This window comes from Mytilus californianus, unplaced genomic scaffold (genome assembly GCF_021869535.1).
Source record: "Mytilus californianus isolate M0D057914Y unplaced genomic scaffold, xbMytCali1.0.p SCAF_11, whole genome shotgun sequence".
Lineage (NCBI taxonomy): Eukaryota > Metazoa > Mollusca > Bivalvia > Mytilida > Mytilidae > Mytilus > Mytilus californianus.
This window is the reverse complement of record NW_026262593.1, coordinates 29,837,991-29,857,933: the sequence shown is the minus strand read 5'-3', so window position 1 is coordinate 29,857,933 and position 19,943 is coordinate 29,837,991. Positions and strand designations below refer to the sequence as shown.

The following is a 19,943-nucleotide window of genomic DNA, read 5'->3' as shown; positions in this document are numbered from 1 at the left end:
TTTTCCTCCTCTAAAGCTGCATCTTGTTATGCAATATAAAAACCTAATACTCTTGTAGAATTCTAAAGATTTAATATTGTGAATATGAATATTTTTATGTAGATATTGGTAACTGCTGGGTTAGTTTGTCTGTGGGCTAGCAATTCATATCTGTTAATATGTTTCCATTTATCAATTGTGTAGCAGTGTCAAATGGTTGATCTTAGAAGCAGAGATTTCATAAATTAATTTTATTAAGAATGGTTCTCGTTGGAATGTTGAATGAACACATCATGTTTTGATAAGTACTATCCCACTCCATGTCAATATCGTCGATGAATCGAAAAAAAGAGAGGTTGATCAAAAGAAGTATTGAGAACTTTCTGTCATTATTTGTCCATAAAAATATAAGCATTTAATGGGACTATATTTGCTCCCATTGCTATCTCATACACCGGGTTATTGCATTTCAATACTAAAGCTAGACTAAGCATTCATATGGGTGTAAGATGTTGCAAAATGTAAGGTTTACTACTTTTTATTCTTTTATTTATAGTGTACATAAAAGATCAGTCTCAAACTCTCCTAACAGTAACCCTCAGAAAAATGGAACCGCTGTTATGCCAACACCACCTAAATTACCTAAATCCGCTTGTGTATCTACGAGTCAACAAGAGAAAACAACTCAAAAGCCCCAAAAAGATAATTCTGACAAGAAGAATCAACCATCAACTGCTAAGAAAGTAGATGAATCGGTCAAAAAAGGACAGAAAGAGGAATCCGAAGAATTAAGAAAACTCTCAAATAATTCGGACAAGAAGAATCAACCATCAACTGCTAAAAAAGTGAATCAATTGGTCAAAAAAGGACAGAAAGAGGAATCCAAAGAATTAAGAAAACAGACTAATGACTTGATGGTTATACCTCAACACACCTGTTCAAATTTACAGAATACTGTAATGAATGATGCAGTTTACCAGGGGTACTTAGACAGAAAGTTTACTTCAACTGACAGGATTATCAGGATTTTTACTAGTAGTACATTTACAGGTAAATAATTTTTCAGTCATTTAAAATTGATTATACTCTTTGAATCAATATATTTTGCAAGCATTTCACAAATACATGTCAGGTAATCTGTCCCTGTCGTTTATGATTTTGAACCCCGCTTCTGTTGGTGTAATTGTCTTAATTGATGATATCAGTTTATCCTATCGAACGTCCGTTTTTTCGCCGGGCATTCCGGCTTCCCTTACCAATCAAAACTGCCTGCCACGAAACAGTCAAAGTGTACATAAAAGTTAAAAGACCAATATTAAGCAATCGATCAACCATTAGTTTATAAGTGAAAAGCTGAAAACAAAATAGTAAATGAATTTTACAAAGGTGTATAACACTTTATTAGATATTCCTAAAATGTTGTTGTCCTGATTGAACATTGATACCTGTACATGTTAACAGGGGAGACAATCTATTACAGGTAGAAAGTTATCACTTTGTGAGTTACAGCTCTTTTCATAATGCTAGTAAGACAAAGGTTTGTTTGGCTTGCTTGCTTTGTTTGTATCAATGTTTGCTCAAGCATTGTAATTAAGATTGACATCTGAACACAATATAAAAAAGCGTTAAACTTGTATACATTATATATAAATTTGATTGGACATTATCAAATAATCAAATTCACCTATACACAGGTTTAACTCCGCCTACTTATATTGTTTGCAGATGTCAATCTGAATTACAATGCCTGAGCAAACATTTATACAAACAAAGCAAGCAAGCCAAACAATTCTTTGTCTTGCTAGCATTATGAAAAGGGATGTCAAGCTTAGTTTTATCTTACGCCTATAGTAATGATGACGTCATAAAAGTTAACTTTCAAACGTTTCCCTTTGTTTTTTTTGTTTTTAAGATTATAGTTTAAATGCTAAACATGCATTTTAAACATAAGGCCATAAAGGGTTAACTTTTTTAAATCATCCATCCGATATCATTATAAAAATATAAACTATTCGCCCCTTTTACCAGTTATATTTAAATTACCGCTAAGAAAATGGCAGTATTCTGTTTTACATATGTCTGTCCTTCTTTCCTTCTGTTCAATAGAATCTTTGTTGCATTCTTCTCATGAACTACATATCAGAGCAATCAGAAACTTGGAAATAAGGTTCACATTAGCAAGTTGTGTAGTTCAATATGTTACTCGTCGCTTTACAATTTCCCGTTTAAAATAACCGGTATATATTTACACATAATAGCCATGTAATGAATTCAGGTCACATTTTTCATAGGAACTTTTTTTGAAATTTGAAATAAATGATCATACGAGCTAGCTTTAATGTGTGCTTGTTTTATTTATATTCATTGCTCAACAACTTCCTGTTTACCTTATACATGTACTTATAGCCATGCGATTAGCACTGTCATCATTAGTGAGCAGTAGCTCAAGGTTTTACTTGTTAGGCACGACAGCATATTGGAAAGGTATACAGTCATCAGAAATACATACAACTAATTAAATGAACAGTTCATTTAGGAAAAATGAACCTTAATTGAAAATTAATCTTTCAAGATAAGCATTGAAATCATTTATTTTTATCTTTAGAAATAATGTTTGAAATAATAGAAAATGCATAATGATTTTATAATATGGAATACCAATGAGGAAATAATCCTCAAAATACTTCTTCAAGGCTTAGCAGGGGACACAATATTACTCATAATTTATAATAATATTTACAGACACTAAGCATGAGAGAAATAGAATGATGGAAACAACATTTCCTCGCCTTAGAGAATACTGTCAGCAGAGAGGTTTTGAGTTCCAAATTGTGGACATGAGATGGGGAATAAGAGATGAAGCTACCAATGATCACATGACTACGGAAATCTGTCTACAAGAACTCGATAACTGTCAGAAATACTCTGCTGGACCTAATTTCTTGGTATGATTACTTTATGAATTCAGTATTTTTTTGTACCCGAAGGAACCGACGCTTTTTGTGCCATCCCACGAAAGAATTTTCAGTATATTTTTGGATGGACACTATATATTCTATTGAGATCTGATAATTTACTACCAACTTTTCAAGATATTTTAGAGAGAAGTGACTTAAAACCCATCTTAGTTCTTGTTATGGGACATAAAAAAAATCATTTGTGATTAAATATGCATATGCCTAGCACAATCCTTATTTATATGATGCAATCGTCACTGATGCGTCTTGTGAAAACGAAACGTGTGGCTGGCGTACAACATTATAAGCCTGGTACCTGTGATAACCTTTTTAAAGATTATCTTTGAAACTGGGAAAAAGTGATGGCAAATAAGCGTGTTCTCTATGTAACGAAAACGAATGTTAATACCATTTTAAGTCTTCGAAACTGGTACATATTACAGAAAAAAGATTCCAAGTTATTATACGAAATATCAAAAAAAAAAAATTGATGTTTGACGATAGAAATACTTGGAATACAAATACCCCTCCTTAAAATGATATATCTGTTAAAAACACCGATGCACTTAGGATTCGGAATGCTATACGATATTTCGCAAATATCCCGGCCCTCTTTGATATTATAAATCTCTTCGAACGGTTATGCAGATTTGCGTAAATTGATAAGGCTTTTCAGTGAAGGTTACTACCACAAACAAAAAGGTAAATATTGATTTTTTTGTGAAGTATTATTTTAATGGGAAAACAACATTGAGTAGAATTAAAATGGGGATTTCTAGGTTGTGACTAGCAGGTCAAACTTAAATGAGTTCCCCCTCACCAAAATTAAGAAAAAGAAAAATAAAGTCAAAAATAAAAGTATCGATGAAAATAAGCTGTTTGACAACAAAAGGTAAAACAAATGTCAGTTACTTTGTTTTTGAACAAAAAAAAATAAAATTATTTTCAGTTTAGTTATTTTTTTTATACGAAATGTAAAGATATCTAAATTAACAATAATAAAATACAGTAGAATTTATTACATACCTATCTTGTTTTCAGTCACTGTTGTCTCATAAATATGGAAAGCGTTCACTTCCAAGACAGATTCCTGCAGAAAAGTATGAGAAAATATTCAAATGCATAGATTTGAGTGATCAAAAACAGCTTTTGTCAAAGTAAGTTAGATTAAAATGGTTTCAAACTGATGAGTAGAGTCTGGTTTAACTTATATTTTCCATTTGTTCTTATGTTGTGCTGTTATACTGACATCTCAGGTCTCTTATATAAAATAAATTAGAACTGACAAAAGAGGGCCAGTTAATAAATGATGCAAAACAAAAAGCCAACATACTAAATGAACAATTCCAATCAGTCTTCACCACCGAAACAGAAAATAATATGCTTGATAAAGGGACAAGTCTCCATCCAGTCATACCATCACTCAAAATAATACACCTGGCATACAGAGAAACTTTTACAAAACACCAATCCACACAAAGCCAGTGGCCCAGACAACATCAGCAGCAGAATACTAGAACAACTCCAAAACATAACGGCACCAATCCTCACCATCATTTTCTAGTAATCACTTACAACTGCCTGCATACCATTTGACTGGAAACATGCAAACGTCGCACCAGCATTCAAAAAGGGGGAAATTACAACTCAGTTAATTACAGACCAATCTCTCTCACTTGTATCAGTTGCAAACCAAGTGAACATGTCATAACAAAAAACCAAATTTATCATCTCGAAAATAACAACCTATTATATGACCTCTAGCACGGCTTCAGATATGATCGTATGAAACACAACTACAATCTTTCGTACAAGAACTAGCTTCAAATTCAGACAATGACTCAAACAGATTTAATAACTATGGACTTTGCCAAAGCCTTTGACACAGTCCCACACCAAAGACTCTTATACAAACTAATTTTATTGGTATACAAAATGAAACACTAAACTGGATCGCTGCCTTTTTATCAAACCGCACACAAACAGTAGTCCTTGATAGAGAGTCATCAGATGTTACTTCTGATGTCCCTCAGGGAACAGTTCTGGGTCCTGTTCTATTTCTGGTATATATATTTGACCTACCAGAATATTTGAAATCTAGTAAATTCAGAATGTTTGCAGATGACAGCATCATATACAAAAGTGTCAAATTTAAAAAAAAAGACTGCTTTAGCCTTCAGGAAGATGTTGATGCTGCTCTTCAATCTGACTCAACACACAAACAGTATTATTGCAAATGCAAATAAAAGCCCAGGCTTTCTGAAAAGAAATCTCAAAAAATCCATCACAAACATTAAGTCTCAGGCATACCTAACACTTGTCAGACCAAAACTAGAGTATGATTTACGGTTTGGAACCCTCATACTGCTGAACAATGCAATAAACTTGAGATGGTTGAGCGTCGGGCTGCTAGAAATGCCTGTAATCGTTATCACAACATCAGTAGCGTTACAGATATGATCAATACTTTAAACTGGACTACCTTACAACAACGCACACTTAAAACTAGACACATAATGTTTTATAAAATTGTTCACCATATTGTCGCAGTTCCATCAAAATTACTTATACCAACAAAAATAGAACCCGACAAATTCCACAAACTTACAGACACCTACTTACATGAAAATCGTTTACACAAATATTTATTTTTTCCTTTTACAATTACACAATGGAATATACTACCTCCAAATGCAGTACTTTCCCCTACACTAAATATCTTTAGAGAACAATTGACACCTACTGTTTTCTACAATATAGAACAGTAAACCTTAGTAGTTATGTAAATAGTTTTAACAATATGTCATGTTAGTATTTATTTATTTTTGGCATTATTCTTTTGTAAATATTTTCTTTATAATTATCCTACGAATGCGCAGCAGTTAGTAATAATAAAAAAAAGTTGATAGATAACTGGAAACCATAAGAAGAAGAAGGGGAGGGGGTGTTTGGTTCCAGCAAATACACTCATCTTCGTTACATATATACCTTATGTACCTGTCACATTTTTAATTGTATTTTATCATTGATATCTAGAAATATTTCTTACTATTTAAAAACACAAAATGGATGTCACTGCCTGGATTAAACACTTTTCGATTACGGGTTTTTCTGTATTCTTAGATAGTTTTGAAGTCTAAAATTATACAACTATTTGTCAAAAAGTTATGATGCACTTTAGTTATATGTCACTTAACAAAAGTAAGAATTGTAACATGATTTCAATAAAAAAAGAACATTCTTGAATTGTTACAATTCAAAAATTTTCTTGAATTGTAACAATAAGAGGGAGGGTTGGGATCCCGTTGAGATGTTTAACCCCGCCACATTCTGTATGTACGTGCCTGTCCAGAGTCAGGAGCCTGTAAATCAGTGGTTGTCGTTTGTTGCTGTGTTACATATTTGTTTTTCGTTCATTTTTTGGAATATTAATTAGGCCGTTAGTTTTCTCGATTGAATTGTTTTACATTTGTGATTTCGGCGCCTTTTATAGCTGACAATGCGGTATTGACTTTGATCAGTGTTGAAGGCTGTACGGGGACCTCTAGCTGTTAATTTAGTCTCATTGGCAATCATACCACATCTTCTTTTTTATGTACACCCTATTACATTTACTGCATTCTAATCTATGTAATACTTATATTGTACAGTTTATATACAGAAATGGTCTATTCTATTCCTCTCTATTTGTTTTAAGTGTTTTATTATTAGAATTAATGACATATTACAGTGTAAATAACGTTGTTTTCAACATTTGTGTGGGTATTTAAGGACAGTATGTGTTTTCGTGGATATTTGATATTTTGGTTAGCGAGATAAAGAGATGCAAGAAAATTTGGATAAATTTGTGGATAAGATTAATCAACAAAATCCAATATAAAATTTGTATACAACTTATTGTTGTGAATTCCCAGTAATTAAAACCTTAAATTTGTTTGTGAAACTCAAAAAATGAAATAAGCAGATAACAAGGGCCAATAGACACTAAAGGGGGTCAAGTCACAAGATCGGGTTCAAAATTTGCCTTTCAGTACCCTGTAACTTTTAAGCTAATTTGTCAGGTAACAGGTCCTTTCGAATGACACTTCAAGACCTCCTCATCCCCGGGAAATTGAAAGTTGTATTTTGTGGAGATGAACAAAAATATTGGTGAAGCTGAAATAATTTTACAAATAATTTTGTTGAAGCTATTCTACCTGGATGTAGTTTCTGCTTTGCTAAAGATATCTTTCATAAAAAAAGTCGTATGCTAGTTATAGATGTTATTCATTTGCTTTTCCTGAAAATGGTCAAATTTTGTTTTGCCAGGTGGTATGTAAAAGATGACAACTGTGTTCCACCACTATATATCCTTCAACCAATCAGCAGTCATCTGCCAGAATTTATTGTAAAACAAAACAAAGAGAAACAGAATGCAGCTAAAGAGCAATGGTGGAAAGAAAGTGACATGATGTTTGATAGCTTAGTAACAGGTGCAGAGAAGGCTTTAACACAAGAGGAGGCATACACATTCAAAATTTCAGGTATTTTCTTCTTTAATTATTCAATAAACATATCAACGGGTGTCAGATGTGACCCAAGACCTGCTAACCCTTACGGAGTACCTGCGATCGCCACTATTTATGCGATTCGAGTTGCTCAGTTTTTTTAATTTTCTTAGTTTTGTTATGCAGATTGGTGTTTTGTCTTTTCGTCGATTTTCACTTATTTTTACCCAAGGCTTTGTCAGTATGCCTTTCACATATGAGATTGATTGTCCATTTAGTATCTTACGTCTCTGTCTATTTTCTCCATCTCAGAAAATAATTATATTTTTCTGAATCTCGCAAGTAATATAGAAACGCACGAAACGCTCATCCTTATGTTGCGGATATTATTTTTTTACCTCAAATAAATTAAAGCAAGGTCAAAGTCCATTTATTTATTAGTACTATAGTATTTGCTGCTAGAACTTATATAATAATTAAGGTTACCTTGAGTTATCCAGGTAAAGGTATATGGCAGATCTCTGTCAGATACAACTTGGAGTTCCAGGTTTAGTTTAAACGTCTGTCTTTATCAAGTACTGGAGTTATTCTGCAAAGTCAAAGAGTACATACCGCCGGAAAATGACAGGAACGGAAAAGAGAATCGTCCAGGTTCCTTGATAATGAGTTCCGGACGATTACAACAGTACTATGGCGTCATCGACAGGAAGTGGGTACTGCACATGACTAGAAGTAACAAAACATAAAGAAATTACTGTGCACGCGGGACCAGAAGTCGCATACCTCGATGTGCGCATGCGTGACAAAAGTTACGTGATGTATTGGGACCGCCGTCTTTAATTGCGACATTGTGCATCTTGACCGGAAGTCACGTTTTGTTTCTCGCCCTTTTTCATGTTTCTCGCCTTTCCAGTTAGTGTTCCAAATGTTTTCGTACTTTTAAAGGTAGAAACTCCTAAATTGAATTAAGGATTCTCGGGTTTTTAACTTAGGTAGCAATAAACAGTTAGATCACCCATAGTTTTTGGTATGGTTCGTGTTTCTCAGTCTTTAGTTTTCTATGTTGTGCTTTTTGTACTATTATTTGTCTGTTTGTCTGTTTCTTTTTAAGCCATGGCGTTGTCAGTTTATTCTTGACTTATGAGTTTGAATGACCCTCTGGTATCTTTCGCCTTTCTTTTAGGAGTTCAGTTTCACATTATGGCCATGGTGGATTTTTCAAATATGAGAGGTTTTGCACATTGAAATTCATTTTTAAATAGCTGAAGTAAAAAAAAATAGCCTACACAGTGTGTTTGTGTAATGATAAAGTATGTTTTACGGGCAATTTTTGGTTTTGAAGTCCGCATCTTGGTATACATGCTGGTCATTGGTCAAGAAATTATAGTGATGATTTCAAACACAGTTTTTTAGAACGAACTTTCCAACGCAATTTACGAAAAAACAAAGCGATTGACATATGATTTCTCTTTCTCTTTTGTAGGTGTATGTAAATAGGTTCAGGAAAGATATCACTCAAGGGCATTGAAATTCTAATTTTGACCCAATTTTGGGTAAACATATGACACCACCGGCCTCATTTTAAACAAATTTTTAAAGCAAAAAAAAAAAAAAAAAAAAAAATACAGATGGTTGCCATGGATACACCATAAATACATTTGAAGTATTGGCAATACAATCTTTGGATGATTCTGATTATAGACAGATGCACATATATGACACAATTATTAAGCTTATACAATTAAAAAGCAAGGAAAAGAGGATGGTTCTAAATTGTGAGGCTATATTTTAACATTGTCAGCTAACTGTTTATTGCTACCTTAAGTAACAATGGTATCATTTTGGGTTGGGGTTCGGAACTGATAAGTAAAAATTCCGGATTGTGTGGCCTAGTTTGGGTTTCGGAATGGATTAATTAAAATTCCGGATTGGGTAGTCGGGTTCAGAATGGGTCCGTAAAATTCCGTATTCATACATCACGTGACTTTAGTATGCGCAATAAGCACATCTGGGTCTGCAACTTTCGGTTATGCATGCACAGTACCAACCTCCAGTTTTGTTACTTCTTGTCAGGCGCAGTAACCACTTGCTGTCGATGACGTTATAGTACTGTGACCTCACGGCACCCCCATACAGCACCATTTTATTGATAAGCGTTTCGTATATTCTATACTACTGATGCATTTTTAAATTACTTAAAATTTCTTTTGAAGTTACCCATACCGAGGTCATGAGAGGATTAGCAGATCAAAAACTTGGTGAGAAATGTATCTGGCTGAAACGTAATATTACAGATATTGAAAAGCAGGAACCTTCCAAAGAACTGTCAAGATTTACAGGTATAGATAATTTATTGAAGAATATATATATATATATATATATATATATATGTATTTATCTTTTGAGAAAAAAAATCAATGCACCCTCGATTTTTGTTTTTAAAAGAGAAAAAGATAGGTCCATGAAAAATTTAATAGAAATCTTAGGTAATCTAAAAACTATGTGTTTCTTAAAAAACCCTTAAATAATTTTAAGGATTTACCAAAAAAAAGTCTTATTAGTTATCGTAACAGACTTTCATCGGAATTATGCCACAATTTAAATTAAAAAGTATTAACATGTCACAGTAGTCTTTATGCATTGAGTAAAAAAACACAGTTACCTAAAAGTGGTGAATAAAATATTTGTACTTATTTTATACTTGTATTTATTTGATTATACAATACTTAAAAGCAAGGTTTGTAAAACATGTTTGAACCCGCTCATTTTTAAGGTGTTAATTTTAAATATATAGGCAACAGTAGTGTACCGATGCCAAATAGTCATATATTGATGAACGGATAAAAACTAATACAAACGGAAGAAAACAAAACTACAGAAAATAAAAAACACAAAAAAAAACCCCAAAACCCCCCCCAAAAAACACTGAACTCAACCAAAAGCGAACGCTAAAATATTTTATCTAGAAACGGACTGTCTGATAAACAATATCCATACTCCCAACTTGGCACAGGGAATATTTAAAGAAAAAGGGTTGGTTGCACCTGGTAGATTGGCTAGTCAAACGTCCTGTCTGTAAGGGAAATGTTTGAAATAGCACTAGAATGATACACTGAATGACAAAAAAATAACCGAAGAAAAATAATTTTATTGTCGTACGTACAAGGATGAAAACTAAATGTGACGAAAATATAAAAATTAAAAAAGCGATCATTGTAAGGTAACACTTTAGGTGTCATAGCTTTTCACATGAAGCACCTATTAAGTTTAGATGATCTTAAATAAAACACTTTAAGAAGCATACATTTAGCTAAAAACCTACAGTTCTTATTGTAAAAGGGAGATGTTTACTTAAATACTTTAGACGAACACTCCAATTAACGGACAAAGGCACATAAGTAGTATAGAATAAGCTTTTTGTCAAGTTTCATAAAGGATTTAGGGGGGGGGGGGAAATTTTTGACGTCATAAACCGAAAGTAACGTCAAAGACCGGAAGTGGATCCCGCCCATGACCGGAATTTATGAGCCCGAAAATGGTCACCGCACATGCAAAATCGGAAGTCACGTTTAGTTTCCCAAAGTTCTCAGTAAGTTTTCCAAACTTTCCCCGCCCTTTTATCGTTCAATACTCCTCATTGGGGTAGTTTGGGGTAATGGTTTTTGGGATTTTCACCATAGATTACAAGGGTATGATTTTTAAGTCAGGTTCGAAACGAAAATATTCGAATTACGGATTGGGATGCTTTATCAGAGGTCGGCGTTCTGAAGTCCGATTACGGAAATTATATGTTCACACTGCGGATTGAGTGCTTTCTATGAGGTTCACGTTGACAAGTTATGAATAGGCTCGAATTCCGGATTGATGTTCCGTTCGGTTACAGATTGGCTAAGTAAAGCTAAGTATGTCACTCGTGTTTGGTTTTTACTACTGCTGATGGACGATAGGGTTTTTCTGCCTCTGCAAATTTAGTGTGATTTAAAGGTGTTCAATTTTCACGGAGGGTTTTCGCTGCTCTTGTAGCTCTTGTCGTGCTCATTTCTTAGGCTATTAATCTTCTTCGCCCCTGTGGGGTTTTGCAGTAGCTTTGATTTTTCTGTGAACAGAATATTTCTCCCGTGTCATGTATCTTTTCCTTTTATCAATCAAGATTATATTTTTGTTGAGTTTCATATCCTCATATATCGCACAGCAACGTGTAGACTGTTGTGTCCTTTTCTTTTAAAATCCGAAGATTGAATTAACCAATCTTTCAATACATGTTTAATGCATATACAAATATTTCGTAGTTTGACTCGTTCTCCATCTTACGAATCAATGCAGCCTTTTGCAAAAAACTCATTCCTGATATGTTTGATATCCCCTTTGTCTTGCTTGATACATTTATTATTGTATCTCCACCACTAATAGTACGTGTTCCTACAAGATTTAAACTGTTTCAAAAATTGATAGGATTGCTCTAATGTTTTTTTTTTACTTTGCATCTCGAGCAGGTTTTCAGATTGCAGAAGATTCTCCTGTCGAGATCATTATATGCAGAGTTTCATCCCAGTTCTTATCACGATGTTTGTATTTTCTTTGAAATTTCGTAGTAGTTTTTTTCTTTTTTCTTAGCGTAATAGTTGACTCATTATTAGATAAGCGTATGACATATTCTATAAAACATTCGTATTGTACTAGTTTTTTTAACAACTGATAATTGAACGGTTTGTTTCGTCTTATAGAAGTTATCGTGTATATTTCTACATTCCTTTTTCTAACTTGTTACTCACAATTGTTCCCGTTCATTTTCAAGACACTTACATCTGTTCTCTATATTTATAAAGACGCTCCCCGCTGTTCTCGAGATTTTTCCAGATACTGACAGCTGCTCTTGATTTTGTTAGATATACCCAAGATACCCTCGATACTTTTCGACATACTCACAGTTGCTCTACATATTTTTCAAAACTCTCACAGGTTCCCTTTGGTTTTGTATTAGTATCTGTCATCATCTGCAAAAAGCTTCCGTTAGTATTCCTGTGGTTTTCCTTTTCTCTTTAATTCATATTTCAATGGGCGTGATTACGTCACTTCCGGTTCAGAGATTAACTATTGTGTTTTGTCGAGAAGGTAGACATCGGGAAGAAACTTCTTTGTCAACGGATTCTGTAAACAAATATCATTCTGGTACAGGAAAAGTGATAATTTGAATGAAATCAAATCAAAGCTGTTAATTTCTGTGTCATTCTGGTCTCTTGTGGAGAGTTGTCTCAATGGCAATCATACCACATCTTCATTTTTATAGAGCTACAAAAATACGATTACACGTGCTTGTAGTGTACTTTAAACTTTTGTTTCTGTTTACATCAGATATTATGACCATCGAAATTCTTCGGAGATTGACTCGATGATTAATTAGATGGCGTCGAGACTAAACCGATGATTATAACGAGCCTATGCATAGTTAATACTTTTTTTATGACTTTTTGTAATTTGGACATTCGTTTAAATGTGTCATTAATTTGATTCGAATATGTGAACATGAATTTGACAGCTAGTGCTCCTTTAAGTATAATGTTTAGGGAAAAGGTAATTAACCATGAAGTTGAAAACACCAAGTTTAAACTTAATTCCTTACAGTTTACTGAACAATGAAAATGACATTGAGAAAACTCAGTGCATGTTTTACCAAACAATAATTCTGTCACTTTCTTATAGAATGTACTGGTCCTGAAGAAAAAGTCAAAACATTCAAAACATTGTTAGAAGATTTAAAAGGAGATTTGTCAAGGAAATTACCTTCAGAGAATATCCTATCTTATAACATTACATGGCAAGAAAAGGGTGAGTAAGTATTCATATTAAAGTTGACACTTAATAAGGTCACTGCAACCTTGTTTAATGTATTCTAAAAAATATAGTGATTTTAATCTGAGTTTTATATGTTAAGAGCAAATCATGAATAATAGTAAAATTATATTTGCTATTTTATTAACTTTTTACAAGTTATGTCGATTTGGTCAATTGTTGTTAATATTAGTCTTTACAATGTAGAGCTACTTGATGAACCAAAAATTACAAAATAGTTTACATAGACATAAGAAGATGTGGAATGAGTGCCAATGAGACAACTATCCATCCAAGTTACAATTTGTAAAAGTAAACAATTATAGGTCAAAGTACGGTCTTCAACACGGAGCATTGGCTCACACTGAACAGCAAGCTATAAAGGGCCCCAAAAATGACTAGAACAAACCCATTCAAACGAGAAAACCAACGGTCCAATCTATATAAAAAAAACGAGAAACGAGAAACTCTTATGAACCACATCAACAAAACGACAACTACTGAACATCAGATTCCTGACTTAGGACAAGTGCAAACAAATGCAGCGGGTTTTTACGTTTTAATAGGTACCAACCTTCACCCTTATCTGAAACAATAGTGTAACATCATAACATAGAAAGACACACTATAAAATATCAATTGAAATGGCTTAACTCAATCAAAAGACATATTAACACAAGTGAACACACACTGAACGAATAAATCTGATCTATGACACAATGTAAATGCAAAATCAATAAGATAAGGGGTTAGATGTTAACCAATTTATTACATGTATTGTTTTCTTTTGTAAAATCCAGGATTGAATCCAGGTTTTAAAGAACACAGTGATTACCTAGATAAAATCACTGATGATGCAGAAAAGAAATTAAAGCAGTTAATAGATAACACGATTAGAGCCGACAAGAAGAACAAACAGGATAATTTACGTCTTGAAGTCAAACAACATCTCGTGTTTTGTCAGTCAAAATGTGCCGATTTTAAAGGCAAAAAAAATACTTTAGAGGTAGGTCTTCCAATCATGGGATACTTTTCCTAGATACCTACTTTATTTGCCTGAAAACAAAATTTAATCTGTTTTAATCTAACAGACTTTCTATCTTATTAGCAGCTAACAGTGATGAATTTATAACGTGTGAGCACTTTTCAGAACTGTCGGCACACACGCCTTTTTTGCCGATACTTGCAATTACGAATGGTGTGCATTCTTATTTGTGATATTATTATATTATAATGGAGAGAAATATTCAAATTAATTCTGTAATTTTAATGGCTATCTTTACAGGGTATTTGAGTCCATATACTAAGTGAACGACCGAGGATAAGAATGACAAGACATGATGGAATCAAGACTCTCATGTCTAATATAATTGTTATTTTGGCTTCACATGAGCTATGACTATCATGATTCAAAATAATATTTAAATCATATTGCTGATTTTCCTATTTGAATTGTTAAACTGTGTTTTGCTTGCCATGTAGTGTGGGCTTGTGCTCTGGGAAGCAGTAAGGTAGCCTATAGTTGTTAACAACAATGAAATTCGATCAATGGTGGATGGTTGTCTCAGTTGCATATTTCTGTTTCTTTTTCAGGCAGTACACAACTATATTAAAAGTGACAAAAGACATCCTCTTGTTATCCATGGAGAATCTGGTAGTGGCAAAACATCACTTATGGCCATGATTGCAAAAAAAGCTAATGATTGGCTTGATGGGAAGGCAACTGTTGTCATAAGGTAAGATTTAGCTATGTCAAAAGAAAAATAAATTTATGCTGAAATAGTCACCTATTTCTACAGAAGATTTTAATCTTTTCAGAAGTTTTACAATAAAATAATCTTTCAGTTAACCAGATTTAAGTTTTTATATATATTGTTTGTTTATTCTTTGGGCCAGCTGAAAACATAAAAAGATCTATTATGACCTCTTTTTGAAAAAGGTTCAGTGTAATGAGGTAGTGTGTCTCTCTTTTCAAACCCTTCATCCTTCTGTCACACCTTTGTATCAACAGTTGTTCCTAAACAACTTGACAGAGTTTTGTAAAATTTTCACAGAATCATACACGATTTTCTTTTACAACTTCCGGTATATTTTTTGAGTCAGAACTCTTTCTATGGTTTTCGAATAAACAAATGGACTTTGACCTTGCTTTATTTGAGGTAAACATTTTTTATCCGCAACTACTATTTTGTTTATTTTCTTCAAAGCCTGGACTTAACAATGTTTTATTTGGAGAGAACGCCTTCTAATTCCGCAAATTTAATGAAAATTTCACAGAATCTTTATCATATAATGCCATTGTGAACCAATGTTTTTTGGTTTTGGTTATAATTATTTCTATGGTTCCCATTTTAAAAACACAGACTTTGCCATTCTTTACGTGTCTTAAGGGATAGCTACTTCTCTAATATCAACGTACAGTTACCATAGGTTTCTGTCCTCATAGACATATAACAACTGACTTCGAACCAGAAATCTCTCCAGCTTTTATACGCTAAAGGAGAAGTGTCCACTAATAGTACCTCAATATTAGAAATATGGTTGCCTTTAGTTCACCTTTTAGAGAACCCAACAGAGATTTTTCTTGAATTATCTTGTTCGTTTAAATGTTTAAACGCAGTAATAAACATATGTGTACAAAAAAAAAATTCTACTGGTACTAATGTACTAAACTATTCCGGTTAGTCAGATGCTGTACAATGATAGGTCACACTAGAAAAAAGCGGAAGTGGTTACTGCATTTTTTATGCGCAATGCAAACCATTACACATTTCAACTCAAATTGTATGCTATTTTGTATTTAATCACGTGTATAGTTTTAACATTGTTTTGGGTCGTTTTGAAAATAACACGTTTTCAACAAATATTCTTTTTAATCGCAATTAAGCATAGAAATAGAGTATAGAGACATCCCTCGGGCCGGTATTATTCGCTTTAAATATGAACACAAATGAAAAGAATAGCAAGAAGATTGCACAAAAATTACCCTGACCATTACATTAAAACTGCATTTCACTCCAAAAATGCATAACAATTCTTTGCATTTAATATGGAATTGCTATATGCATAGACTCACAACTGACTGATGCTTATGAATGAAATCATTTTCATATGGGCTATACGAACAACGTTAAATATTTAATATGCCATTTACAAACTTTGTGTCTAATTTTGATTTAAATACATTTAGCCATTTTCATCTAAATTATTTAACATGAACAGTGTGTCGAGATAAGATTGGTCTATTATTGTTACAAAGAAATATCTCGTGTTAAACAAGTCTTATTTATAATAGAAATAGCAAAAGAACAATTGTGTAATAATTTACTTCTTGTATGTTCTGTTTTAACTCATTTCTTTTCTGAATGCATAAACATATGGGATTTATATATGTTGGTAGGTTTCTTGGAACAACTCCGAAAAGTTCCAATCTTTTTGAATTGTTATGTAATTTGACAGAACATATCAGTGTAGCCAAAAACCTGGAACGTCTAAATCCAAAGGTAGGATTTTTTTATTGTTTTATAAAATGAAGCAGAAAATCCTGTAGTTCCTCATTTAAACTGTTGTGCAGAAATATACATTTAAATTCACCATAGTTACAATAGTATTTAGTACATATTAACAAAAATAAGCAATGAATGTTGTAATTGAAATCTAAATTTATGAAGCCAGAAAAATGATAAATGACAACATTGCAAATTATTGTTTAGGTTAATTAAAATATTATGTGGTCAATATTAGGAAGTCTTAACTGTTCAAACAACTGGTTCTATACAAAATATTGAGTACTTCAGCGTCAGTGTATATTGTTAAAACTGGATTATTAAATGAATTAATTTTAATTTTGATTGTGTGACTTAAATTAGTATGATAGCTATGTACGTTAGTTCAATAGTTATCTGAACAACGAAAATTGCAGTTTAAAATTTGAATTTTATTCTACTTGGAAAAAAGTTATCAATCATAATTATGCATGTAAATTATAGGTTCTTTTTTTCTAGAGCATCGAAGAAGCTTTGTCTATTTTTCAACAGACTATAGCAGGAACAGCAACATCCGAACATGATATAACAGAAAGAACACAATCAGAACAGGATATATCAGGAACAACAGAACATGGAAAAATGAATATCACAAGTCCTTTAGTCCTAATACTGGATTCCCTTGACCAATTGGACCCTTCCTACAATGCAAGAGGAATGAAGTGGTTACCACCATTTATAGGCAATCAACATGTTAAAGTTATAGTATCAACCTTAGAAGATCAAAAGTATGAAGCATTTCCTAATCTCAAGGTATAACAAATCTTCTAAGGTTTTAAATAAAAACTTTTGATATAAAATAGGATTTTGTATTATTAGGATTGACATTCAACATAATGATAATTATTTACACCACTGCTTGTAGACGTTTCATCCCCTAGAATATCACTAGTCAAGTAGTCAGCACTTCGGTGTTGACATGGAATATCAATTATATGGTCATTTTAATAAATGTATTGTTTGCAAAACTATGATTTTATCGAAATACTAAGGATTGTAATATCCCATGCATATATTACCAAAACCGTATTTGGCATCACTTTTTGGAATTTTTGGTCTTCAATATTCTTCAACTTTGTACTTGTTTGGCTTTCTAACTATTTTGATCTGAGCGTCGCTGATGAGTCTTATGTAGACGATGAAACGCGCGTTTGGCGTATCAAATTATAAGCCTGGTACCTTTGATAACTATTTACACCACTGGCTCGATGCCACTGCTGGTGGACGATTCATATCACCAGTTCAGTAGTCAGCGCTTCATTGTTTATTGTATCTCCTGCAATACTAAACACATCAACTCTCAATAATCTAATGCGTAATATCTACAAATTTAAGACGAAGCCAATCACAGATTTTTATGCCCTCAGAAATAATATAAGTGTGAAAAAAACATAGCATCTCAAGGGGAATGGAATCGTTAGTTTCTAGTAAAGGTGCAACAACATGAATTGCATTTACTGATAGTGCATTATTCCATGTTGTTGCAATAAAAAGTGAACATTACGATACAAATCATTGCAAAGATAACCAAAACAATGTCATATATCGAAATTATATTGTTAATGATATCAATAGTGCCACATAAGACACTTTTCTTGGCAGAATATGAGTGTGAAAATATCGAATCTGTATCTTCAATCATGGTACCATTTGTATAAAAATTACTAATTTACTAATTATGTCAATATGCTTCTGCTTTTTTTTAAATACGGGCGGATGCGAATAGATAAGATGTGTTTTATATATTGAAAAATTAATGTAAAATTATTTTACCTGCTTGGCTGATATTTCAGTTAGCATCTGTCTTAAATTATACAGCATATGTTTTCTGTATTCAGAGTAAAGTTCCAGGTGAAAGTTTTATTCCTGTGGCAACTATCCCAAAAGCTGATGTGAAATTAATTTTGAATCACTGGTTGAAAAGGAAAGAACGAAGATTGACGCAAGAACAGGAAGTTTTGCTGTATAAATCATACGATCAGTGCCCTGTTCCATTGTATCTGAATCTTTGTTTTTTAAAAGCTTCTCAGTGGACTTCTTATATTGATGTTTCAAGCATCCAGTTGTATCAGACCGTGAGGGAAGCTATTAATGGTCTATTTGCTAAACTTGAGAAACTTCATGGATATGATTTCGTGTCTAAAACTTTAGGATATCTAACTGCAGGTAACATGTTTGGAAAATTATATTTAAATTGAAATGATTGAATATGAAAGTTTTAAATAAAGATATCAAAGAGACCTTTATGTTCAAAAGTTGAAGATAACCTGATAAAGGGCAAATTTTAAACCAAACAGCAACACAAGACAACTAACAGTTTACACAGTACATCATAGAAACTAAAACCTGAGAAACACAGCCTTTTAAAATAAACCAGGGGTGATAACATAGTTAGTATGTATAGTAAACTTTACAAATATTGATAAAATTTAGTAAGCAAAACTTGATGTCATAATGTAACCTTTTTGATAGATTTAAGTCTTTCATCAATTTGTTGTTGCTAAGTGAGAAACTTTTTTTGGCCGGATCCTCTTCAAATTTGAATAAGATGTTTTCTTTTTGTCGGATCGTCTTCAAATTTGAAAGGTTTTTTCACATTAACATCTATAATGAAAATAATTAGAAATATCTGAAATGGAGAAACATACTTTTGTGGAGAGTGACTTGTAAACTTCTGGTTGACATTTTGATGACATTAAAGAGTTACCATTATTGCCACATAAAACGTATTTGCTGGCCTAAATATGTCAATATTTAAGTTTATATAACGTATAGTTTGTTTTTATACCCTGCCTTTAATTGAATATAGGAACATTATGTGTTTTGGCTGTCCATTTATTCGTCAATCCTGGATAAGGTTTAAGTATTTGTCGAGGTAGTTTATGATAAAGTTGCAATAACCTCGACTTTAAGACATGAATAAATCTACCTAAACTGTATGCTAAATTAAGGTTTTACACAGAGAAGGATAGTGTAAGCGGGACATCCTATCCAAGGATGCGTATTTTCGTTTATTATTCAAATGGTAGCTAAATGCAAACAAAGACTAAAAAAAAAGGAAACCCCGAATACATTCGTACAATGATTTATTCTAGGTGTTTATATTTTATTGTGTAACTCATTGCTAGTAGTATCCTAACAACCAA

General features: G+C 32.8%; 1 protein-coding gene across 2 annotated transcripts in view; it reads left to right on the top strand.

Annotated features, from left to right (window-relative positions):
• The first annotated feature begins 539 nt into the window (after window positions 1-539).
• LOC127719866 (uncharacterized) overlaps window positions 540-19,943 on the top strand; it is a 102,858-nt gene continuing 83,454 nt past the window's right edge. For both annotated transcript variants that reach the window (XM_052226206.1, XM_052226205.1), the window contains exons 1-11: window positions 540-1,029; window positions 2,722-2,924; window positions 3,978-4,093; window positions 7,245-7,459; window positions 9,637-9,762; window positions 13,124-13,249; window positions 14,053-14,258; window positions 14,846-14,988; window positions 16,653-16,755; window positions 17,257-17,550; window positions 18,636-18,963. In XM_052226206.1, coding sequence (XP_052082166.1) covers window positions 600-1,029; window positions 2,722-2,924; window positions 3,978-4,093; window positions 7,245-7,459; window positions 9,637-9,762; window positions 13,124-13,249; window positions 14,053-14,258; window positions 14,846-14,988; window positions 16,653-16,755; window positions 17,257-17,550; window positions 18,636-18,963 — 2,290 coding nt within the window. In that variant the 5' untranslated portion in view covers window positions 540-599. The remainder of the gene's footprint in view (window positions 1,030-2,721; window positions 2,925-3,977; window positions 4,094-7,244; window positions 7,460-9,636; window positions 9,763-13,123; window positions 13,250-14,052; window positions 14,259-14,845; window positions 14,989-16,652; window positions 16,756-17,256; window positions 17,551-18,635; window positions 18,964-19,943) is intronic.